The sequence below is a fragment of the Megalops cyprinoides genome, chromosome 23 (assembly GCF_013368585.1).
Source record: "Megalops cyprinoides isolate fMegCyp1 chromosome 23, fMegCyp1.pri, whole genome shotgun sequence".
Taxonomy (NCBI): Eukaryota; Metazoa; Chordata; class Actinopteri; order Elopiformes; family Megalopidae; genus Megalops; species Megalops cyprinoides.
This window is the reverse complement of record NC_050605.1, coordinates 9,067,521-9,094,210: the sequence shown is the minus strand read 5'-3', so window position 1 is coordinate 9,094,210 and position 26,690 is coordinate 9,067,521. Positions and strand designations below refer to the sequence as shown.

Genomic DNA, 26,690 nt, shown 5'->3' with positions numbered 1-26,690 from the left:
CATCAATACCACCACCCACTCGGTAAGACATCCTCATTTCTGGAGCCCGTTGCCACTGGTACAAAGCCCCCAGGATCCCCGAACAGCAGGCTGCCATGTGTTTATGTCTTCCCCGCTAATAGATACGTAATCTCGGGCTCCGGCAGCCAATGCTAGGGCGCCGCGTCTTGTTTGTCGGGATCAATGCTCTAAATGCGAATTAGAAATGCTTTCCAAAGTGAAATTGCTTCCATATATCACCGCGCGTCATTAATGCTGTCGGTCGCCTCGCGCTAGCGCTCGTGCCTCGCGCCATGCCCCTGCTAAGGCCTGACAGCGAGGCCCGCAGGATTGGAGCAGACGGGGGAGACGGGAGTCAGCACCCTGGACAGCTCCCAGAAGGGGAGGCCCAGCACTCCGACAGGCTCATCAGGTTATAACAGAGGAAATGTGCACGCTCCCTCTCCACATTCCAGAGCATTGTGGGTGATTATACCCACATCCAGCTGGGGAAGGGTTAGGCTCCCAAGTGGTTCAGACAGTGAAAGCAATTGTTTAAAGCATGGGCTGACACCAACAGCCCGGGTTTGAAACCAGCTGTGTCATTTGCCGACAATGACCAGGATGGAACTCACATCGGCCAAACCAATTGCCATTATCCGCACAGTGATAGGGGCAGGGAGGTTGGCCAGGGTCTCTTCATCACTCCACTTTCAACCCCCTGGGAGACCCCTGTGCATGCCTATGAGCTACTCAGTGTTAGGGCGATGTAGCTATCCTTCAACTTTGTCTGCATCCTGGTGCGCTGTGGGACTTGCAGTTTTGAAAAGTATTTGCGGTAGGTGTGCAAGTGTATTAGAGGACTGCTTGCTCCTCACACCACTCTTCTATGTGGGTTCAGTGGCTGCTGTTGTTGTGGTGACAATTTCAAATGCATAACTACTGAAGCTGTGTGAAAAAGCAGGAAAAAAGCATTAATATAAATAACAAGAAAACTGTTGCAGGGTTGCAACGCCAAGGACACTGTATAAAAACGATGATGAATTCTGTACTTTCCACTGAAAGTTCTGCGTCAACATTCTGCTGCATTCTGTGCACATAGTGTGCAGGGACTCAAAACTGAAAGGAGATTGGTCCAGCAGATGTTTCTACTGCCTTTAAATTAATGACTGAAGTAGGAACAGAGCCCAGTGTTGGTTGGATCAAGAGGAGGATCAATTGAATCGGGAGGTCAAGTATTTCAGCGACCACTAAGGAAACCCACAAATACCGGTGCCCTCCAGGACCAGGGTCGAGTGTCTGGGGTCTCCGACGAGGGGAGTTCCATCAACAATTCGGTTTAAACTCTTCCACCACTCAAGCGTTCCGGCAATCAGCGGATCACGCCGCCGTTTTGTTGCTGCTGTTGCCACGGGAGACGGCCACATCACGCCACGTCGCATTCAAAACAAACCTCGGGCTGACTCCAGCTGGTACCATTAACCCGCCGTTCCTGTTCATATCGCTGGAAACTGCAAACCTGCAACAATCCCGCTGATCGATATCAGGCGTCTGCTCACCCCCTCTGACACTTTCATTCAGCCATTAAGCTCTTACTACTGCGGGCCCTAAGAATGGAGCGGGATTTAACTCACCGGGAGCAATCGATTTATCACACGCTTAATATGAGCCGTTTCGATAATCTCATTACCCTCACATTCTTAAATAAAAGGCCTCGTTCCTGAGCAAGCTGCTGTATTGATTATAATAGTGTCTTTCGCTGTTTCATCCCACAGAAGGACTGCTTGACCTGGTGCAGCACTCTACATCTTGGAACGCCTGCTCCGGCCGAGAACACCGTCTTAAAAGTTTTCAGCCTCCAGAATCCCTGGGCATTAGGAATGAACTGGAGAGGTGCAGACAGAATACAGTATGATCTCCGTCAAACTCACCTCCTGACACCGTACGTCTCAGAGCTTCTTTCATACAAGACTGCAGCTGATGCAGCAGAATCCTGCTGAGGTTCCTGCTAGGAGACCTGGTAATGATCTCTCCCGGAACAGTTCATCAGAAAGAGAGAGAAAGCCCCTGCTTAGCCCCTCACAACGGACCCTGCTAACAAGACATGCTTCCGCACTTCATTAGAGCAGTCACTGCAGCCTTCTCTCTCTGAAACCATTGAGGGCAGGTAACCACAAGGACCAGAAAAGTTATGGTTAGCTTTGAGTACAGTTGGATAGAATATAAAATACCCCTGACTGGCATCGCAGCTTGAATGCAAATTATGACCCACTTGTTAACACAATATTTGGCCTGCACGGCGACTGTTCCATTCCGACGCTGGTCTGCTACGTGCCACGCCATGTTGCGCCAACAACTCGTTCGTAAAACAGTCGTTGATTTGACGTCTAAAAGCAGGAAGAGAGGTGGAAGAGAGGACTCGTTTCGGCAGAGGAAAGAGTCGCGTGTGCAGTTTGCTTTGAAGTCTCTTCCATCTTGTAACGTGGACTGTGAGAACCACTATCCCCGCTTTAAATACATTCTAGGCACAACTGAGGCTGGACACAGGAAGCTACAAATCTGACATTTTACATCACTGTTCGACAGTGTAACACTGTTTGTTTAAAGTTTTAATTAAGATCCGTGTTTTTATGGAAACAATTCATCAAATTGTACAGAGACAAAATTTTGACATTGCAATAGTATACGTTTAACTTGCTATATCGTACGTTTAGGTATAACACATATAGATACCACCATAACAGAGAACTGTGAGATGGGGTTTGATTTCATATCGCTTACTGTCTGATACAGTGATTAAAGACGAGCTTTAGTGTCGAGCACTGTCAATATAACACTTGCATGCCTAAATCTAAAGTGTGGGTCCAGGTAGCGCGGTTGACGAGAAAGGTCCTATATTTTTCTCTCTTCGTTTTTAGAGGATCTAACCGACACAACAAGATACTTCATACCGAACGCTTCTAAATTCCTACTCTACAGTCATCAATGACAAGCATTTCTGGATATTTTTATATCGTATTTCTGGTTACACCTCATCAGGACAACAGCTACAGTAGTTGTTCCATAAATGGTCGAAACAGTAATATATGATATGGTATATGTTTAAGGCAGTGTGGTATATTTAACAATTTCCGAAAAGCCCCTTTTTGCTGCTGTCAACAGCGTTGAGCATTTCAGTTTTCGAGATTCTAACAGCTGGCCAACAGGAATTAATGCGTGTCCGTCCGTTTTGAGCGGGCTCTTCAAGTAAGATTAATGTATCAGTTAAATAAAAACATGTTACTGTAGGCCTACACATTAGCTACCATATTGCATACATAATATCAAGGCTACCTTTTTACTTGCGTGAAGCACTAATTCGCAACGAACTAGTGTTTACTTTAGAATGGATTAAACTGTGGTCAGTTGAAATAGTGTATTTAAACTGGGATATATAGTGAGTTTTGAAGAATAATTTATGAGCAAAATGAGCCAACTTACTCTGGTTTCCTGGCAAGTCCAACCGACCTGCAGAGTGTCGTGGGTGTTTGTGGAACCAGAGACTTGCAGCACGGGCTCTTCTTGTCCTCCTCTGCGGACTCGGGGCTTGACTGGCCCGGCTGCGGGGACGAGGGGGAAGTGGGCACAAGCTGCAGCTGCTGCGGCTGGTGAGATGGCGGTGGAGGCGGCGGATGCTGCGGCTGTGCCGGCAGACTCTGAGCCAGCTGCGGCTGCGGAGGCTGACCTGGGAGCGTCGCGGCTTTATTCGCCGGATGCTGATGCTGGAGGACGGGCGGCTGAGGACTGGTGCTCCGCGGGGACGGGTGATGGTGATGATGGTGGTAATGATGCGCCTGGTGCGGGTCCTTCAGCTGTCGGTTCTCGCCGATTAGCTCCTCAACCTTCCGCTCGAGCTCGTCTATCCGCTGCCTCTGCGTCTGGATCAAACTCTGCTGGTTTTGCACGATGGTGGTCAGTTCTTTCAGATAGAGGACAGCTTTCATGGGATTATCTAACAGGCTCTCCATACCTGTTATTCTACGTTTCTTTCGCTAGCCTGGCGTGGTAATGTTTAAATATGTATGCTGGTCGCTTTTCTTGTATCCTAAGTGTATAGTAGACTGAAGATGCTCTCCTCTCCCGTCAGACGGCTCTCTGCGCGAAAGCGCTGGGGTACCCTAACCCTCTCCTTCTGCCTACACTGTGAAGATGAGGCAGTGGTACTGATGCGAGAGATCAACACAAAACGGGATTGGAGGAGGGGCCGGAGTAGAGGGATGATGTCAACACGCTCAACAGTGCATCCAGTTAGAATAAAGCCGTTAACTGTTTACATTCTGACATATTTCGTATGCCTTTTTTAAAACTAACGACATAGCAAATGAGTATGGGTTCCAGCTGATGCGATGTGAGTTCATAGTTTAGTCACTGAGCAGATCGACCTTGAGGAAAGACCTTTCATAGAAACTGTAACGGAATCAGCCCTAGAGATGGAAACTCACCTGGTTGCTTTAAGAAAGCTGGCACTTTTTAAACGACTGTCTAATTTCTGAATATGCGTTTAATTGTGGCGGAATTTATTCTGGTCACTCTGTCACGTGTGCTAAGATACGTACTTAATGTATTAATGGAGATTAATAATAAGAAATTATTAATAATAAACAGCCTACAGTGACAGAAGACCAGACAGAGCCAAGCTGCCCCAGACTGAAAAACCAACTCCTATGTAGAATAACAGCGAAATCCAGCTCCTACACATTCTGATATTGAGGTAAGCCAAACTGTAACTTAAAGGTTTTTTTGTGTCCACACTAGTTAAAATTGGACTTCAACTGGCTCTGCACAATCAGAACAAACAATACATGCATATACAATTCTGTTATTTAAAAGGTCAGCTGCTAATTAGAGTCAATTTGTGTTAAAATAATGTTATTCCCCCAGGCACCAAAATATGCCTGCTTCGATTATCTGCTTTATGAAAAATACAGTAGCGTTACATGTAGTATGTAGGCCTGTATGTTGATCACAGAAGCCTATTTGTAGAAGGATATTTGGACTGTTAGAATATTACCGATAAACGCAAAACTCACACTATACTGCACCTGTACGACATCAATAAGCTGAAATATTGTTCAAGAAAACAGGACACCAAATGTTCATTTGTGGTTTGTGCTTCTGTTCCTAAAATATGCAGTTCTATATATTGCTATTTGTTTGTTTTTCTTTTTTCTTTTTTTTTTTTTTTCCTTTTGTCACGTTGCAGAGAGGCATGAGAATTACGTCTGGAGCCATGGCTCAAAAGCACTTGACAGTCAAGAATGAATTTCTAATTCACAGGAGGAAGAAGAAAAACAAAATGTGTTGCTGAGTGGTGTTAGAGACTGGAGGAGGCGATGAGGAAGAGAACAAGGCATAAAAGGGGTCTGGGTTCAGTGAGGTGCAAGGCCATTGTAGCATAATGGAGCCGCTGACATCTCACACAATACTGAAATAACTGCCATCTAACGCAGCATTGAAATCACAGCTGTCTAAGAGAACGCTGAGGTGACTGCCGTCTAACATAACACTGAAATAATTGGCTTCTAACACAGCACTGAGCCTGCTGTCTAACATATCACTGAGATAACTGGCATCTGACATAACACTAGAATAGCATGTTACACACCACTGAAATAACTGGTATCTAACAACACTTGAATCACTGGCTTCAAACATAAAACTGAAATAACTGGAGTCTCACAGAACACTGAATTAAATGGTATCTAAAATAACATTGAAACAACCATTACCTCATAAGACGCTGATATCTATGGTGTCTAACATTACACTGTACCCCGATTGTTATCGGCAAATCATCAGGAACACTGGAGCAGTTGTACCACCATGATTATCTTCAATTTTATGGCTCTGAGTGTTAAGCTGGATGTGACCTCCATCTCTAGAACACCAAAATTTACCAGTCCAGTTCTCAAAAGGATATCCACAATATTACATTAATGCTGTTGAATTAATTCTTCTCCACCTTGTATTTCACAACTGCAAGTCCTCTCATGCCCATTCTGAACAGGTTCTTCTGTCTGATTTAGTATGTGTTGTCCTTCATCTCTGTCATCATCATTCATCATTGCCAAACAGAGGGTCATTAAGTACAAAATAAAGGATTTATTTTGTAGGGGAGTAAGGCACATTTGTTCCTCGCTTGAACCCACAGGCAATGCGAGAAAGCCACAGCAAGAACATGAAAGATTGTCTAGTTGCAGTTTAATGCAGTGGTGTATAGCTCCCACAGGAAAACTGATGCATGCTGAAAGATGCTCGTTTTTTCTTAGTCCCCCATTGCTGATTACATCATACACATACACATATGGACATGAACACACACACACACAAACACATTTATAAACACATTTCAGCACTTACATGTACACACGTGTGCATTTTCACTGTGACACACTCGCATGTCACACACACTGCTGCACTTATGCACACATGCTCAAGCCTGCTCACAGAGACACACACTTACACACGTTGTAGCATACTGCAGTGTGCACAAGCAGCTGCAGAACTGTGGAGATCCGTCTGCAGAAAATAATTCCACTAAGATGAAATGGTGAGGGGGAGGGGATGCACATCAGCTAGATGAGAGGGAAGAACTATTGACTTCTTTCCATGGGCAAAGGCAGTTTAAGAGCACAAGATTATCCTTCCCTGCGAGAACCTTTCCTTTGTGAACAACCTAACAATGAAGTTCAGGAGTTCATTTGTAGATGTGCATTTTATTTTGCATGAATAACAGTTTTCTGTTGATACGCCCTAGCTGCTCATTTAATCACGAATAAAGAGACGAAAAGGAAAAGGAAGTAAAAAGACATTTTTGACTTCTATATTTCTGTACGTCATATTTTTCAAGATATATTCAAGAAGAGAACACCTGGCTACGTTGGCGCATGGGATATGTTTGCACTGGTGCTTCTGGGGTTGGGATAAGAAAAGAGCAGGGCTTCAATGTTCATTAAAAGATGACTTCATTTACAGTGAACAGGAATTGGCAGAAATATGGGAGCCATACTCTGGATCCCACAGAGTTAGTCTGAACACCAAGTCTCTGTGAGAGTAGTCTTCTTCACTCTTGTACTATTTTGGAGGATGTCATGACTGTTGAGTCAGTGTTTGAAATTTAAATGCATTAGGACAATATCACACCAACCTAGAATCCTACAGAGTTATACATTTGAAACTTAAAACTTAAAATAGCTTAAACTTAAATATTTAAGCCTATGGTTAGTAAGTATTATAAGTAAAAACTTATAGCTTAAAGGTAAAATAGGGCCGCCTTTTAAATCAATGCAAAATTTATTCATGTGAGGTTTATCAATGGTTACTTTTGAAAGTAGAAGGATTATTACTTCATTGGAGGTTTAAAATGACAATAAGGTTGAGGTTGCAGAAGTGGCCACACTGTTCACCCTCTGATTGAGTGATTGATTGACTGACTGACCAAGTGAGCAACTCCTTCAGCAGTGAATGGCAGCATCTCTTTTTACCACTAGATGGTGAAAAGGCCAGCAACTTATAATAGCAGCAACCCCTGAACAGTGCCTGTTCTGTTCTTGTTGTCACAAAGCCACATAGAATTTTTTCCACATTTCCATAAAGATTCAGCTCATTTTTCAGTGAGTAATGACATGGGCTTTGATAAGTGATGGCTCAGAACTTAATTTCCATAAGTGACCAAAATATACAAGAAGTCTTTGTCTTCTTGATATTCATGGAGGTACAGTTTGGGGTTCTGTCCAAATTCCAGTTCCCTTATTTATAATTTAGTGCAGAATTACTTAGTTTATCATTTTATTCAGGCATTGCTGCTTTAAATTTCACCCAGAAAGAACCATTTGTATTGCTTGTGCGAATAATAATTAGGTTTCTTAAGAGATTTAGAACATGCCGGACATAAGCACATTTCAATTCTGTCACTTCATAGGGCTGGATTTGCGTAAATCCCAAAATGCTTGCTGTTCTCTCCAACTATGCAGAGCGAGCCTAGTGGCAGGCCCACAGAGGGCAAAAACATCGCCTGCCATCACTGAAGTGTGAACCATAATTAAAGACTATATTCCTACTTCCATTGAGCATGTGGTGTAGTGTGTCTGCCTTGTTAGCAAAGTCATGCCATTGGTCCTCAGATAGGATCACTTAACTCTCACTTATCTCGACATCCTGACTGTCAAGTCTCACCTGTCTGTAAAATCTCAGGATTGGCCTGGGGCCTTAATCAAAGGATTGGGCCCCTGTAATTGGCTCTGTGTTGCACAATGAACTTCAGAGCACAGCTTGCAGGAGGATTGTACGAATAATTTCATCTTTCTTTCATTTCTCTGAAGCGGCAGACACAATTCTAACCCAATCACAACGCATGTCTCTGTCCTATCAACAGGCTTGTTTGTGTTTCAGAATATCACCTGCGATGGAAGATCCTTGTTTGCAATATCCAATATCCAATCCAATGTCCAATATTGCTATCTTTTCAATCAAATAATCAATCAAATCAACAAAAATTTAGATGCTTGATTAATGGGTGTAAGACAGGGGGAAAATAGTTATCTGATCATAACTGTATAGTATGATTTCACAGCTAAGCCAGCTAAGCGTTATATGCAATACTGCCCTGTGAAGAATATTATTTTTGAAAATATTACTGAGTCTAGGCTTGTATCCTGCAGCAAGGGAATGAGTTAGTCAGCCAGCCCAACACACAACACATCACAGAACAGCTAAGCTAACAAGCAGTCAACAACCCCAGTTCCCCCATTAGAAACGCAAAGAGCCTATAGGAAACAAATGAGAGAGGGGCTGAGGTTACACTCACAAAGTCCACACAACTACCAGGGCTAGCAGCTCATTCATGTGCCCCTATCCGTCTCTCTTGCTAACTTGCACACAGTGCTCTCAGCCGTAAAATCTCAAATCGATCTTTCTGTTAGCACAAGCATACAGCCAATTTAACAGCTGAGCTGTTTTGTTATTCTTACATAATTGAGTGAGATACGGTTTAAACGTGAACAGGAAGAAGTCTGCCTTGTCTGTCTCCGGTGGTAGTACTGTTGCTGCACACAGTGGCTGTTGTTGATTTCACAGGACTGGCCTTTGAAACCTGGTTGTTTCAGCTAGTTTTCTCAATGGAGAACACAATTGGAATGAAACTGCCAGAAACATCACAGCATCACACTCTTTTTCTTTGAAATTACTCCTTTAAAATGGCCCCTTGCCACAGATATGGTCACATCCTTCATAATTTATTTACATTTTACATTTATTCATTTAGCAGACGCTTTTATCCAAAGCGACTTACATAGGTTACAGTTCTTTACAATGTTATCCATTTATACAGCTGGATATTTACTGAGGCACCAGTGGGTTAAGTACCTTGCCCAAGGGTACAGCAGCAGTGTCCCAGCGGGGATTGAACCGGCAACCTTTCGGTTACGAGTCCTGCTCCTTAACCACTATGCTACACTGCCACCATTTATAATGGCACATGTTGATTCATCTGATGCCCTTATGCAGATTACCATCATTTCTCCCACCAACAAAGAGACTTGCTTAGTTTGATGTGGCTGAAGGATTTTCATTATTTAAAACTCCTCTCAGCTAAACCTATCAAGCTGCCAAGGTGCCAGCCACAAGCATCTTCCTAAACTGCACAGAGACAACCTTGCACATCAGTTTTTTAAAATTTTTCAAAAAAATTTTTTCAAAAAGGAGCGTATTCATCTTTTTTCCATGAAGGTCACAAAACAACAGACTTTTAATGGATGTGGTCTGTGGGCTGATTTGTACATTGCAAATGAACTACATAACCTAACTATTCAGTGCAATGCTTTTTAAGCAAAGTTGCAGTCTTTTATGCTCCTGCAAAACGGCACTGTTAAATTACAACACAAATGAGACATTCTTTCCATACATGCCCCTCATCTAATTGAAGCACTAAATATAACATTCTGTAGATGTATTTGTATCAGCCCCAAGGCAAACGCTTTCCGCACCAATGAATAAATACATACACGTCCCCTTGAGATTTCTTTGTCTGACGTATTCTATTTTTATTTATGCATTTTAAGGAGAAAAGGATGGCTTCATGCTGTGTCTTAGAAAGTTCAAGGTTTTGACTTTTGTGTACTGGTTTAGTATTCTAGGCTTTATATGTTTTTTATAATGTGTCAGTCATAACAGCCTAAAATTTGCAGGCCATCATAACAGATATTTCATTTGTACAGTCAACACATTATGAAGGGGGGTGGTCCATTTCTTAGCTGAAATGGAAAATCAATTTTTCTCTTGATGGCAGTCAGATATCGGTGTTTCTGCCTTGTCTTATCACACATGTACATAATTTAATTTTCACATTGCTTATTCAAAACTAGTACACCTGAATTTAAAAGCACCTTCATATCTTGCTTAAACAAATTGCTAGTCATTCGTTTCCATGTCTAATAATGCAGAAACATTCTTATCACATACACAAATGTAACTAAGCAGAACACGAGATTATTTGTTGAACTGTGACATAAGATGTATTTATACAATGTAATTCATATGTGTAGAAAATATTCTCCCCCACAGCCAGTTTATAAAAATGAGCCCATAAACCTCCCTTTGCAGACTCTGAAGGACAAAGCTGTTAAAAAATATCACAGAGGCAACAAAACTTAGCCGTGTTTCTCATTGCGCATTCCTCTAGCCTCTGGCTCATGAATAGAATTTAAAAAAAAAAAAAAACTGTAATGGGTTCAATGCACTTTCCCATAAAATATCACCGTGGAAAAAGTTGCCAAGAATGTTTTTACTGCAGGTCCCAGAGGTTAAACAAAACCAGAAACGACAGGATTGACTTTTGTTGTTTTCCTGCAGCGCATTATCCTCACCCTTGATCACTTCAGTGTGGTCAGGGAAGGTCACAGAGTCACCACCTTCCATGGCAAACAAGATCCTTTGGGTCGCTCGCCAAATGAGATACACCTTCAAAGATGATTGACAATGGCCTCAAAGTTAAAGAGTAACAGACCGAAAAATGTAGTTTTTTTTTTTTTTTCAATTGACTGTGTGCACCTGAGATGCTTTCGATCCTGGCTGCTCTTGATGATCATACAGCCCCATTCCTCTTGTGCCGTGCACGGACTGCTACTCGCATTTTGAAGCTGTTGCAAGTCTAAGTCACAACCAAGCATTAAATACTGTAAGTGTTTCTTTTAATGCAATACCAACATCCATCTCAGGCCATTCTTTGCAGAGGGAGAATGACACATGTAAATTTACATTTGGCAGATGCTTTTATGCAGAGCAGATTACAAAGCAAAGGTGCATAAATACCTATATAGATGTAAGGCATATGGGGAGAGATCTGATCAATGGTGAGGAGGTGTATTAGTGATATGGAAATTGTAGAAACTGGACATGTAACCAAACTCTTGATGTGCTGTTAGCAATGTAAAAGTTAAATTATTATTATTATTATTATTATTATTATCATCATCATCATCATCATCGTTGTTGTGGTTGTTGTTGTTATTAGTAGTAGTATGAGTGTTGGTGTTAGCAGTAGTAGTAGCAGGGGTAGTGGTAGTAGTCCTCAAGCACAGTTCTAAGAAATAAGAATGTAGTGCTGTGTCATACATTAGTATAGTAACAAGAATTTCTTTCCAAACATATTTTTCAGAGGCACTGCAACAAAGAAAAGGGGAAGTAAGTCTAATTTCAGGAGAAAAAACGTGATTATTATTTTGCTAGCAAAAATGTTTTCTTTCATTTTTCAGATCCTGTTAACTGTGGTAAGCAGGCCACAGTAAAGTGCTGCTCACATAAACTTGCTGGGACATTCTTCAAGGAAAAGGGTTGTATCGTTTCAAGATATGGAAAATAATTGAAGCAGCCCCACTGTGCTTTATGAAAAGTGGGAAATATATGAGGATATGAAATGTGATAAAATATAACATTTAATTTCATAGCCAAATTTTGCTTGCCCTTGTCCTCCTAACAGTGAAAAGTGGAATAACCTCAAGAAGTCAAATCTCTATTAAAAAGTAGCCCCTCTGGACATATAATGAAGACAATGACATTTTCATCACGTTCAGTGCCTTATCACATTATAAGTTCCCTCTGCAGTGACAGAAATTTCACTTTAAATTAGGTTTTTTTTTTTTGGTTTCTGCTTTTGTTCTTAACTGCACAGCTTGATGATTATTTTCTGTTAGGCTCATCAAATTGAAATAAAATAAGGTTTCGTCTCAAATAAAATAAATCTTGTATCTGGGATATGATCTCATCTATTTTTACCACGGTTTTTAATTTTGGAATAGCCTTTTAAGGTGTGTTCAAATTATGTGAAGCGCCATAAGGCAATACATGCCTTATTGTCGTTCTGCACACCAAGCAGAAGTGATATGTGTGTTGGTTTGAGTACAATATAACTTGCAATTAGAAATGCAAAAAAAAAGAATGAATTTGATCATACACGTCACGCAATAGGACCCTGCGGAAACTGAGTGTCGCTGCAGCTACATTGGAGCGAGCAATAGGAAGAAGTTGCATGGCAGCTGGCAACGTAAACATATAAGTGTAAGCGCTGTAAATGGTCAGGTAAGCGTTCGATTGCTATACATTTTTGTGTGTTGTACTCGAGAAAGATTGATAAGTATGCTGTGCCGCTTCTGCGTTCATATTTCTCGCAAGATCACTGAATGTTTAGCGTTTTGAAGTGTCGAGGGCCTGGAAGAGGCGAAGCCAGGGAATGTGTCTGCACGGTCGCGGGAGCTGGATGAGGAGAGACGGGGAAAGATGCTCTTGAGCACTCCCGTCCATACGACATTACTCAGGGATCGTGAATGAAGTGAACTGCACCTGATACAGCATATACGCTGCACTGTGAACAAGCCAAAACTGAGATCATACTCTTCCGTGTAACGTTAGCTAGCTAGTCAGCCAAGTTGGATGTCAGTCAGTTAGCTATTGATGCAAGGTCCCAGCAACACTGACCAGCTACCCGCAATACTAGATGCAGAAACTTAGCAAAAGATTAAGAGCTCATGATCGTTACAGCTATAAAGCAGACATATAGTTAGGTAACAAGGTCGTTAGCTGCCAGAGTTTGCTAGCCTGTTAGCCAGCGAGCTTGCTCATGAGTTTCAGTATTCTTGATGTTCGGTATCTGGCGCTAGCTGTCATGTGACTATGTGAGTGGACACCAGTAAAACAGGCAGCTAACATTAGCTAGCGAGCAGCTTGGATTTCAGCACTTAAGTTTCTGACAGTGTAAAGGCCCTGTAGTGAACCCTCTGTCGATTCACTCAACATTGCAGAGTAGTGTGAGTTTGCCAGCGTTACAATGTAAAAGTGCTTATCTCCTCTCATCAGTGATCCCTGTGGTGTGTGCGCGCCTACAACAGCACCCATTCAGGAACTCACTAGATGGAATTGTTACTGTTGTAAAGTTAGCTAGCTAATTAACGGTTGGTTGACAGTGAAAAGGTTAATGAAAAGATGCGTACGTGTCACTTTCAGTTTGTGAAATTTAACGATAACGGGGGGTCGCTCATTTGGCTTTCACTTCCTGCTGTTTTCCATGGGGTTGTCTTAAGCATCCAGAATTACTCCATTTCGTGGTAACTAGTCAGAAAGTACGAGTGTACTGAAGAGTCCGTCGTGTTTTGCTCGATTGGCAGTCGTTTGAACTGGATCAGATATGCCATGTCATTTTGCATGTGCTGTTTCTTATTTAGCGTATACTACTGGGTCAGAGGCACAGACCTGTACTCATGTGATACGCAGCTGGTTGAAGTTTGACCTTTTTCCTGTAAGTGAACTTACTATGGAGTACAGCAGATTTAAAGGGACAACCCCATTAATGACCAAGATTTACTAAAGCAAGTGCCGTTCTGTGATGTCATGCCTGTATGTCTTCCTGTTGCACATGGTTATTGGAAAGCACAGCACTGTGTCTTTATTTGGAATGGATAAATTCACTTGGACACGGCAGCCTGGTGGTCTGTTGTGCAACTTTAGCGGATGAGGAAACTAGAGCCTGTAAACGCAAGCTCAGGCTGTGTTGTAAATGTAGATGTCATAGCTGTAATAGGCCTTCATTTTTTTTTAAACTCAGATCCTATTTGGTTGAGTAGCCGTGTAATGATCTGGTTATTTTGCAGAATTAGGGCATGCTGGGTAAATGGCAGTGCTGCTTTCATAAGAGCAGAGACTGGTTTATTTATAAATAAATGCATTTCCATGCCATGCAGGTGGCTTTGATCAGTTAATGATATGGTGGCTTTTAAAATGTGAGATGCAACCTATTGAATATATTCCCTTGCCAGTTTTGTGAGAAAAACTAGAACAGGGGTCTTAATGTGAAACTCAGTGGTCCCACTATAAAATCTCTACTAATTGTTTATGATGATTTTGTTAGTTCTTTTGTTCTGATGATGCAGTGGGTTCGTGGAAACCCCATGTTAAGCTTGGTGGGTGTGAACTGCATCCTGTTTTTCCATAAATGCAATGTTACAGGCTGGGTTACATTCCTGAACACCTCCTTGTCTTGCGTTGTGCTCTTTATCTTGGTTTAACACAATTTAAAATATCAAAACTATTACTAACTACATTACTAATCCCTGATGAAATGTGATTGGAGCCTGCATTTAGGTACATTTAGCCACAGAACCCACATTGTTCAGTAACATGTTATTAAGATATTGCAAGATATTGTATTGTAAGTTAGATATTCTATGAGCTAGCTAATAAAGGTTATTGGTAAATATTTTCAGTTTCAAGTTGCATTTTGTTGCATCAGTCATGCATGCAGTGAAACGGTTATGTTGCCAGTTAACAAACAGTGCATAGCACAGAAGACACATCATCTGCTTAACATAATGTATTTCAGAGCTGGGTTAGATGGACAGCAGTAACAGACTAGAGGAGAGAAGGATTTTGTTACGCACATGTTGCCTTTTTCCTTGTTGAATCAGCTGGTATCTGCCGTTTCTGAAGGCTTATAGGATTCTGCACCACTGGTAGCCCACTTCTCTGCTTCAGAGCTGGAGCTAGGCCGGCTCATTTGGTTGAGGTTCCTAGTCATTTTCCATTGATCTTTTTCTTCATGGAGATAAATATGGAAAGGGGAAAGGACTACATCACCATCATTGATCATAGCTAACATCATTAGGTAGGTAGAGGTAGTATGGAGGCAGTCGTTTCAGCCTGGGCTGATGCCGGCATGGATGATGTTATCATGTGCTACAGCTGTGGTTGCAGGAAGTGCAGTGCTCCACCAGGTCAGTCAGCTCTGGATCAGCTCTCACTTTGTCTGGCATCAGCTCTACAGTGGAAAAGCTGTATCAGCACATGTATGCCAGCATTTCAGCTTTCAAACAAAGCAGCAGTGTGTGTATTGTGTGGCACCCCCCCCCCCCCCCCCCCCCCCCCCCATCTTAATAGAGCCAAGATCAATTTTCAATGTTCAATTGAAAAGAAATGTAAAGAAACTATTTTTTAAACAGAACCAATGAATGGGGTAGTGCCAAAAATGGGCGTGTATTTGGTGGATGTTTTTTTCTAAACGCAACATTAGAATTGTTTCAGGGTTGAAGGGTCTGTACTGGCCTCATACTTTGGAAGACTCCTGAAATCCAAGAGCTTGGATCTCCCTCTGTTTTTTTCCCCCCTGTTTCCCCCTGAGCGGTGGACCAGTTTCGGTTTTTGTGAGTGCTGTTTGTTGTTCAGTCAGAAGAGCAGAATTGCACGGCGTGTCTCGGTACATCGCAGCGTGGGATTGTGGGAGCCTCCGGGGGGAGGTGTGGCCTCATTTCTCTCCTAGGCGCTGCCCCCCCCCCCCCCCCCCCCCAGAGGCGCACCGCTCGGGCATGATTGTTTCTCCCCCGGAAAAGATTGGCGTTTCAAATGGGATGCATTTGTGATGAGCTGTTTAGTTTGTCTTTGTTTGCCTTCAATGCATGCTAATTTTGTCTCTCAGAACTTGCGTGTAAGGAAAACATTGCTTTCAGAGCCATTCGGCAAGCTGTTAACATAAGGAGGAAAATGGCCTACTTTTTTGGAATTTGTATTTGCTGGTATAGCATACAGACTAAATTCTGGATGATCAGATATTGTAACAGTTCTTTTCTGCTGACATAGTCAGCCCTGTCTTGTGTCTGATCTCACCTAGAACATTAGTTATTAAGAGAGGCATGGGCTCCTTTGCTTACCAAAAAGCAATTAAAGTGTTAGTGAGAGTATTTCCTCCAGAATCTCAGTGCAGTACTGGTAATATACTGTTGACAGTGCTGAAACAAGCCACTTTCAAATAAGCATTAAATATTCACAGTGTGTTCTGTGTTTGTTGTTTAGGGGACTGGAATCATAACCAAAAGGCTGTGGGTTTGAATCACGAGTGAAGCACAGCTGTTGTACCTCTGAGCTAGGTACTCAACCTGAGTTGCTTCAGTAAATGCTGGCTGTATAAAAAATGGATTAAGTGTGAATGTAAGCTGCTCAAGTTGCCCTGGCTAAGTGCGTCTGCTAAGCACATTAATAATGTAAAGTATTCCGCGTAAGCGTGACGTTGAAGTTGACAGAGAGATTCTCCCAGAGTCCTTATTATAGGATGCCTCAGGCATCGGTTTGCATGTTCCTCTCTAGATGGGGCAGATGGCCTTTGTTCCCTCTGCTGGTCTCCATTCAGGAGAAGAGCAAGAGAGTTCTATTCCAAAGAATTAACACCAGCAAAAAACATGCACTGGAATTAGCCATCTCGTGGTAGAAGAAGGAACCCGACTGGCAGTTCTACAGCCAACCACTGTGGCAAGGGACAGAAAACAGCTCATGGCAGACACATTTCCCCACAGTATACCACGTAATCTCTTCAGTTTGATCACTTCACCTCTCAATATTGGCCCTATCAAATAGAGAAATAACACCACTGTCCATAGGGTAAGAGTGACAGATGACAGCCCAAGAGTACCCTAAAATAACTGAAGTGGCGTCTTGGCTTTGATTCAGTGAGAAAGAAGCTGAGAAAGAAGTGTTAAAGTTACTGTCTTTCCTTTTCTCACAGAAACCTTGAGTGATATTTGCCAATATTGATGAACCACATTGCATCAACAACAAACTTTCTGAGTTGTTGGTCAAAGTTAAAAACAGTTGCCAAACATTGCCATTAAATTCAGCAGAAGCCTTTCATGTACAGTGTAGGTAGCCACAGTTGTAGAATAGTTGTAGAGAGTATGTCAGTGGGTGTAATTTGAATGAATAGATCCAAGTGGTACTCCGATTTGTGGACTGAGAGAACCATTCTAGTATTTTCAGATTTCTGGGCTTTGGGTGCATTGTAGTCATAGCAACAATATTGCTATATTTATTCAAACCGTTACAAGGGACGTGGCTTTTCCACCTGTGTCTTATTTTGAGGACAGAAAGCTGGCAATGTTTTCTGAGTCACCTAATAATGTGATGGTGTCACTGTTTTTGTCACACGTTGTCCTTGTCCCGCCATCTTCAGAAGGCAGAAAGAGCCATCTGTTTGGTTCACAGTGTTTTCACAAAGTTGTCACAATGTTCTGTCGCTTTGAGACTGGCGTCATTGGACAGAAACTTTGTTAAACAGAGCAACTTCTATTGTGCTCAGGTATATTTCCAAAAGCGTCTCCTGCTAAGTCTGCGCAAGTAGCTATGTCTTTGCAATAAGGATAATATCTACATCTTTGCAGCTCTCTCATATGTTTTGCAGTGAGATAAATAAAAATGTATTCAAATATAAAGGTTTTAAGATGCAGTGTTCATATTTTGAGTTGGCTGCGCACGTAGGTTAAATGGAATGAGGGTTGTCAAAAAAGCTTCCAGTAAAATTAAATTTATATAATGTCACCTTTTTTTTGTATACAGATCTTCTGTACATGTAACACCACAGCTGTGCTACAGGGTCACCTCATGCCAAGTGTATGAGGTTGATGGCTTCTACAGAAATTCTCCCGAGGATTTTTGAACAGGCGGTGTTCAGAACTCCTTGCTGTTTACTTTAAGTTGCGTCCGTGCACAAAAAACAAAAAAGTCCACAAAAAGTGAAATATTGACCTTAACTAGAAGAAGTACCCTTGACTGAACATTAACTCGACCATCAAGTGTAGTACCTCATTTCACTTTTCCTGGCTGAGTGTGCATGGTTTTACAGGCACTAAGTGATATTTTGAGTTTCAGACCATACCACATGAAATACATTTCAGCTTCCACAGTGGTTATGTATATGTTTCTGATCCCTGAGCTCTAATCTGATAGCATAATGTATATAAGTAACATACAGATAAGTTCATACCCTAAAGCAAAACTCATTACATTTCATTACATTACATTCATTTAGAAGACGCTCTTATCCAGAGTGACTTCCAGCACAACAGAACATAAAACTCAACAAAAATGCCAGTTTGAAGAATGCTGCATGAGCCCAAATTGCAAATCAGTCGAATACCGGGAGGGAAAATTGAAAAAACAACCCAGCTGCTTTACTAGTGGCTTTTGGGCCCTATAACTGTTTCCCAAAGAAATGTCCCATTTGTGTGATCAGTGTCTTCGCTCTGTTAATGAGGCCTTTATTATTCTTTCCTGATAATCAGGACCAAAGAACAGATCCCAGCTGGCTGGATTTTAAGACCCACGGTTTGTGTATGATAAAGAGGGACACTGATGCCGTCTGTGAATAGATGGCAATAGGATAGCTTTTATCTGCCCCAGTGAGGCAAGTATGCAGTTTACTGAAACCACAGGACAGGCTAGCAGTTGCTGGGATCTTATTATGTGACTTCCACTTTCTTTTTGTTTTTACATACTTTTCCCTTCTGTAGGTCTCAGTGAAAGGGTTCTGTAAGGCTTCATAATCTATGCACTCCAGGCTTATCTGCAGAACTGTTTGATAAACAGTTTGTGAAAGGATTGTAGGCCCAGGTTATTGTTTCGGGCTTTCCTGGGAGATTGCCCCCCCACTGCCTTTTTTTCCCACCAACATGAGCTTGCAACCCTTGCAAAATGTACTAAGGTGTAGTAGAGGGCAGAAGGCTGATATCCTGAATAAGTACACCTGTGAAGTGTGGCTATAGCGTTTTAGCACGTTGCAAGCGTTTTGGTATCAAAGCAGAAAGAGCTGTTTCTGATCCTGGGCTCTATTAGGTGGTGGAGAACAAAAATAGGGAAGTGTTTCCGACTCCCGTCTTAAGCCCTGAGCTTAAGTTGCTGACGAGTCCGAGCTCAGGGCGTCTCAGAGGGAGCCGTGTTTGATCTCTTTTTTTTTTCCACAGGTTCATGAATACGCCGTCCACGAGCTGCATCTCTGCGAAGGTAGTGTGCAAATGAGGGAAAGGGAGGAGCACCGCACTCCCCAGAGTTTCCCGCAGCAAAACTCTCAGGTTACAGAAAATGGGGAATATAATTCCTACAAACTTTCATTGACAGAATCTGATTTCCTTGATATTACTGTCATTTAGCAGATGCTCTTATCCAGAGTGGCTTACATCGGTTACATTTTTTTTTTTTTTTTTTTTACAGTGTTATCCATTTATACAGCTGGATAGTCTCTGAGGCAATTGTGGGTTAAGTACCTTGCCCAAGGATACAGCAGCAGTGCCCCAGACAGGAATTGATCCAGCAACCTTTCAGTTACGAGTCCTGCTCCTTAACCAGTATGCTACACTGCCCCAGTATAGTGCAAATGATCACCTAGGTTATATCTGATTTTCTTCTACACAGAGCCACGATACCGTATCCCTCATTCTGGCAGTAGTCTATACAACAAGACAAGTGCTGGGTTGTGGGGGTGCAGGCACTTATGGAAAGGGTGGCGTGGGGAGGGGAAGGAACAGTTGTCATACTGCAACAGCTGTGTGGTTTATTGCATTATGTATATCTAAATATGCTTAGTAAAGATATAAGTGGCCCAGCAATAAGGGTGTTGGTGTCAGGCCAAAAAGAAAAAGAGAGAAAGCGTGTGCTTTCTTGAGTTGGCCTCAGCGGTCTGCAGAGAACCACGCGAGGCAGTTTTCCCTCCAATGGGAGTGCACTTTCCAGGCTCGACCTCAGCGGTGCAGAGAGAAATGGGCGATCCGGTGTCCCCCGGATTGGAGCAGGACACTCTGCCGTGCGCCGCTCGCTCCTTGATGACAGCCTCCGCTGCCGCGCCGCAGCTGTGTTGACTGCATAATTAAATGGCTCCCGGTGAATAATTCACGCCGACCGGTTGTTCGTGCCTGCCGTGGCCGGCAGGGACCTGGGGCTGGGCTCGCTCCGCGAGGCCAGCGCCTGAGGCGTAATTAGCGGCCCGCTGTAAGCAATGCTGGCTTCAGAGCTGCTTCAGAGCTGCTTCAAAGCCGTGCGGAGCCGGTCCGTCAGAAGCCCCGGCGTCTTAATCACATGACTGACACTAAGGTGCAAGCTCCTGCTAACTCCCCCTCCCCCACTGCACAGAACACATGGTCGCACGTCAGATGATCACACACTATCAGTCAGGTGCCGGGAGTGTTATCGCCTCCCGGATCATCTGATTATTCTGGTGGTGATAATTTTAGGCAACACGCTTGCGTATTCTGGTGGTGATAATTTAGCCAATTCACTTGTGAAAATCTTAAAATACATATACCTTAAAACATATATATAGAGAGAGAGAGAGAGAGAAATGAATGAGGCAGGAAATGCAGTGAGAATCCTGAAATTGGCTTGCTGTTTATTTTTGCTTTGTGAAGAAACCAGCCTTAATGTGGACCTTAACTGGCAATGAAATAAATTAAATATGAAACGCCGCTCTGCTGAAGGACATGATAATAGTGTCATGGTGTCTTCAAAAAACAAGCTTTTTCGTTCTGTTTGCGAAGATGATTAAAAAAACACCTGAAAAAATAATGATGCACATTCTGAAAATAACTCAAAGTGAGGAAAAATACATTGCTACTATTTTTAATGCTCCAATATGACATTTTTTTTTGAATTTCCAACCAAATTAGCACAGATGATCATATTTTTATGAAACCAACTAACTCCCAACACCAAGAATAGTCTATGTGATGGAAGACATTGATTCTGCCTTCAAACAAACAATAGACCTATCTTATCTGGCCTCCCTGTAAGGTGTGCTAAGTTTCTGAGATATTTAGTCTTTCTGGTGGCAGTAGATCTATTGTCATTTACAGAAATTGTTCCCTGGTGGGGCAGTTATTATTTATAGTGCAAGTCCATTCTGTGAATCCATCTCTCAATGATTGGAGTGTTCTAGTGATTCAGTGTCAGGTGGAGGCCTAGCATTGCAGAAAGTCTGTACAAGCCAGATCCTTGTAGTTGATTGTCATGGTAACACGTAATCTTAACAGTATGCTTTCACCTCATAATCCCATGTGCAAACTGAGATTGAACTTGATTACAGTAAATCTGTTTGTACTTGTATCACCGTTTTCTGGAATGCATGTTTCTTGTCTGTGAGGGCAACACTGCTTGTATACCATTTCTCTAAACGCACGCAAAAGACCGGTGTATGTTTATGTTGATTATTCAGAGTGTAGCATCATATGGTTTTCTGTAGTGGTCTTGTGCAAACTGTATGGTTCTCCAAAACTGAGTGTACTGAGTGAGCCTGGCATACTGTACAAGTTGGGTACTGTGGACTCTCATGAGTCAAGGTTGGTAAACCACATAGGATTGTCACATGTGACACCACCTCATTGTGCATCTAGGGTTATCAGCCTGCTGTCTGCAAGCTTGCAAATGTCTTCCTCACATGCTTGTAAGCATTCAAGCACAGGACACACCTGGGTCCTAGGAGTACAGTTCCATTGGCTTTTGCCACTGAGATACCCAGACCCTTTTTGTTAAGCACTTCATTGCCTTCATTGTTAGTCGTGGAGGCTTGGTCTCTGGGCGGATCGTATACACACTGGTGTGCTTGCCTCAGCTCAGTAAGCTCGTTTGTGCCGTGGTTCACGTTGATGCGAATGTCCTGTCATCATTCTGTCTTCTTCACAGCTTTCCTGCTGCTGCTTGCAAGAAATGGCTGCTGGTACATTGGCCTTGTTTTTTTTTTTTTCTTTTCATTTGTATCACTGAGCCTTGAAACATACGGGTTTCTCATCCTGTTCACTAAGCCTGCTGCGTCAGCCAATCCACATAACGAAAAGGTCGATGAATCTGTGCAGCATGGATCTGGGGAAGAAGTCCGTTGTGTTATTGACAGCGGTTCTGCTCGTCTCCTGAGTGAAAGCGAATGCAGTTTCACATGGGAGAAATTGACTGGCAGCTCACAGGTGCTCGAGAGAACAGTTATGGTTTGCTCCTAAGCACCTGACATACTGCAAGATCTGAACCGTTAAGCCGATGCCCAACGTCAGCATGCACTTGAGGTGTGCAGAGAGCCAACCCTGAGCTCAAGCCACATTTGTGCATTGAAGTCTTCACTGTAGCTTTAAGCATCAAGAGAGTTGGCTTTGTTCTCTATTGATCGTCTTTGTATTTCAGCTGCTAACGAGTGGCTACCTCTCCAGCTGTTGCCTCTTCCCAGTTTTTAACCCTGGATATTTGCAAGGCCCACAGTTAGCATTCTCCATCCTACAAGGACCTCATGCTTCACCAGCTAAACACATCCAGTGACACGCGGCATTTAATCGTGTGCCAGTCACATGCAGATGATGCTTTCAAAAATGAGACAGAGTGGGCATGAAATCGGGGCCAAGGTGTCACTTTAAGCTGCGAGGGAGCCTTAATGTATCTGTCTCCATGACCCTGTGAACCCACCCCCCCCCCCCCCCCCCCCGCGCTCTGGTCAATAGCAATTAGCTACATTTCACTGGCTGTGGAAATCGTAGGGAAGGAAGGTGCGGGGCACTGCAAGAGTGACTTCCTGCAGAATAACTCCCCTCCGAAACAGAAATAGCAGGTTGAGCATCTGTCCGATATTAAGGCCTCTCTGTTCAATCTAGCTGCAGTGCACCTTGTCCTTAACTTGAATAACAACATTAAGATGGTGTTAGTAGTACTTGTTTCATGCATATTTTTTCAAGATTGACTGATATTGATGAATGAAAGATATTTCCATTTGTCACTAAAAAATACATTGTAGTTTGATTGAATGGAGGCTCAATTAGTTGTTTTTTTTGTTTCCCTTCCTGCTTCCTGTTCAGCCTTGCTTCCACTGTGGCATATTAGTCATGTGAACTGCAGCAGACTCCACTTTTTTCGGTGACAAAATTAGGCTCCTTCACCAGGGGGTACAATTCTGACTCAGCTGGAGCCCAAAAGTCAGTCAGTTCCCAAAGATTGAAAGCACACCAAGCATGCGGTTGCCTTGGCAACGGAAGTGACTGTGCATTGATTTAATGTTCAGTTTGGTTGGGGGAAAGGTCTCTGTTAACTCTTCAGAAAGCCAGCATTTGTCAGCTGTGGCAAGCGTGAGTGTTCTGAATCATTTTTGGTGCAACACTGTTGTGTGTTAACCACCTGGAATTACAGTGCCCTTTGGCTTCTGCCGATACCCCAACCATTTTCCAGACACATACGACAGATTCTGCCACTTACTTGCTTTAATATCAAAGTTTGATCTACCACCTTGTGATCAACTCAGACAAGTGACCTTAAATTCAACATTGCCCCTTCCGCAGCCTTCTGGGAAGACTGCCATCTCTGACACGGGAGGTGGCACCTGTTAAGAATGGGTCAGTTGTGAGCAGAAAGTCGTCTGAGTATTTCGGAATCCATTTTGGCTTTTCATGTGGAAGACTATAAAACTGCATCAGGAGCGTGCTCTCACTGGTACAGCACTGATAGAAGCCCCTTCCTGTCTCAACTGCAAGACATTAGTTGCATAGGAGACATCTTTATCAGACATCTTTATAAAACATCACTTGAGTATCTTAGATCTTACCTAATACTACCCTTTTACTCAGCTTAATGAAGTCCTTCAGGTGGAGTGCCTTGCTCATTGGTACAACAGCAATGCCCTGCCCCCCAGTATTCAAACTTACTTCTAATAAACCAGATTGAAGCTTCTTTGCCTATTATATTTGTGTCTGAGGCAGCTTACAAGGAACAGATTTTAGTTGTCAAGGGTCCTTTTTCCTTTTTGCAGAAAAAGAAAAATGCAAAAAGCTTTTTTGTTAGTGCATTTTCAGTCATATTTTGATATTTTTGTTAATATTGTGTACATGTGATGAAAGAACATTTTTTACTTTACCTGAAACAGTGTAATTCATTCTGTACGTGACAGATTTGAACAATAGATGAAACATCCAATAGAATGCTTCTGCGTGGTGTTAAATATAGAATATAAAGTGTTGAAATAAATACAGACACAGGTAAATCTGATTTGAACGATTGTAAGCCTTTCCGTGTTTATAGTTGATGAATATTCCCATTCTGCCAATGACAGAGCAGATCTGTGAGGTTACTGGCAGAGAAGTGCTCCTTTGCATGGGTAAATACTGCTTTGTCTCTAATTGGTGTTTTCCCTTCATGTATGAAAGGGAGCCATAAACATTCGAGCAGCAATGAAATAAAATTGCCGCTATATTCTGTTTCAGTCCCATCTCGCGCTCTGACCCGATCCAGCCTTGGTTTGTGTTGCAAATGAAGTGATTCTCTGGTTAAATAAGCCTGAGCATTGAAATTCACACTGTGATCATCAAAGGAAGAAGAGGAAATTAGACTTGCAATCAGGTGTTTACCATCTCCAGCCAACGGGAGTCCACTTTCCTGTTTGCAGACCAGAGAAAAGCACACATTGCCGTTTATCTATTGATCTAGCGAGTAGCTGGTCTCCGTGTTTGGCGAAACCCTGATTTACTTACAGCATGCGTCTCTAGCGCAGGTTCAGCGCGTAAGACACAATAACTATTCTCCTGCTCTCCTTACTCCTGCTTTTGCTTTTAGTGCAGTTTCTCCACTTTCAAAAACACTGTATTATACAGTACTGTCAGATGGCTGAACATCTCTTCAGTATTCCTGAGGTGCATAGTAATATCTCTGGATGATGAAAACTCAATACTGCACACTGTGATTCTTCTAACAGGGACTCCTCTCTTTATTTCTCTTCCACAAAAAGCACCTTGAGTGGTGCAAGGAGAAGAATAACCCCCTGGGGAAAGGGTTTGGTTGGATCCGTCAAGCTGTAAATCTAAAAAAAATCAATAAAATCTCTAAATCAGCCTCAGAAGAGTCACTGACTTTGTGTGTGCTTGGTGCGTCTATCCATTGTTAATAAATCATATGCCAAAATGGCTCAAATATAAGGTGGTCCTAATCGTAAGGTAGCGCCCCCCACACCCTCCTTTACTCCTTTTCATTGAGGAAAGCGTCAAAATATTTTAAATATTTTTTAAGGGTTTTTTTATTTTGCATAGAAGGTGTTGTCATTACTGTAGAGCTTGTGTTTGCAGTCCAATAAAAATAACTGAAATTCAGTACGCCACCTAAACATGTTGCATAAAAAGAGAATTTCCCCTGTCAAATGTAAAAATAATTGGTACCATTTTGGTCACCACGCATCTGTAATTTCTTCAGTTGTCATTGGTGAGAAATATGCCAAATCCGTCAGTCAGCATTGGCTCCCCTGTGGTGCAGCATGGGAGTGTGAGTCGGAGGATTGCGTTCATGCAGGGCCATGGTGTCTCTTTTTGGAGAGATGGCCCCTTCTGACACTTTGCATTGACAATAGCGATTTTAACTTATCCTCGGATGTAGGGCAAGATGCAGTTTTAAAACACAGGCTAGATTTGATGTGATTAAAAACCTGCAGTGTGTATTTGTGTGTGTGTGTTTCTAGAAAACCTAAAATGAATTTCACTTGCAATTAGAAGTGTATTACAGTGTGATGGATAACTGAAAGGTTGGTTACAGATAAGTTCAGAGTACAGTTCTAGGAGGTGGGGTTTATATCCTAATAGTTTTAATAGTTTGTGGGTGGTTGGTTGGTTTGGTGGTTTTGGAACTGTAGACATTGGGCGTCCTGTGTGTGACCTCCTGCAGGATGACCCAGAAGCACTACCTGGAGGGGCAGGTGTACTCCGTGCCCCTCATCCAGCCCGACCTGCGGCGTGAGGAGGCCATCCATCAGATTGCCGATGCCCTGCAGTACCTGGAGAAAATCTCCACTGACATCTTCAGCAGGTAGAGAACCAGCCCTACACTGAACTCACACACGCCCACACACACACACACACACAAACAACGCCCCGAGTACAAATACCCCCCCCCCCACTACCACCACCACCACATGCACACACCAGGCCACCCGCATACACACACCTCCACATGCACCTGAGCACACACCCAAACTCTCTCAGTCGTGGGTACAAGGCAGGTAATGTTCTCCGCAGTGTGACCCACCTCCAGCATTGAAAGTTAATGTTTACAGACAATATAAATGTTTGATCAGCAAATGCACCATAATGGTGGGAGCTTTGTGCTCTCTGCTTAAAATGGGCATATTTCATCGTAAAACACTGCAAATCGAATAATACTAAGCAGTATTGCCTTTCCTGGAGGGGAACAAACAAGCGGGCTTTTCTTTTCTGAATAAATGGCTTTAAGCGGAGAAACCATGCACTGCTTTATGTAAAGATTTCTGCAGATGGACCAAAGTATTCATCACCTACTTAACGAGCAGTTAATTGATCTTTCATTGCGAAATTAGCAATAATTGAGGTTATATTTTTAACGGACGGCTTCTGCCCAGG

The 26,690-nt window shown here is 42.7% G+C and overlaps 1 protein-coding gene across 1 annotated transcript in view; it reads left to right on the top strand.

The window, feature by feature from the left end:
* Positions 1 to 12,513: 12,513 nt before the first annotated feature.
* Positions 12,514 to 26,690, top strand: part of wash1 (WAS protein family homolog 1) — a 35,495-nt gene continuing 21,318 nt past the window's right edge. The window contains 2 exon segments of the mRNA XM_036517922.1: positions 12,514 to 12,591; positions 25,981 to 26,121. Of these exon segments, the coding sequence (XP_036373815.1) occupies positions 12,584 to 12,591; positions 25,981 to 26,121 (149 nt within the window). The 5' untranslated portion in view covers positions 12,514 to 12,583.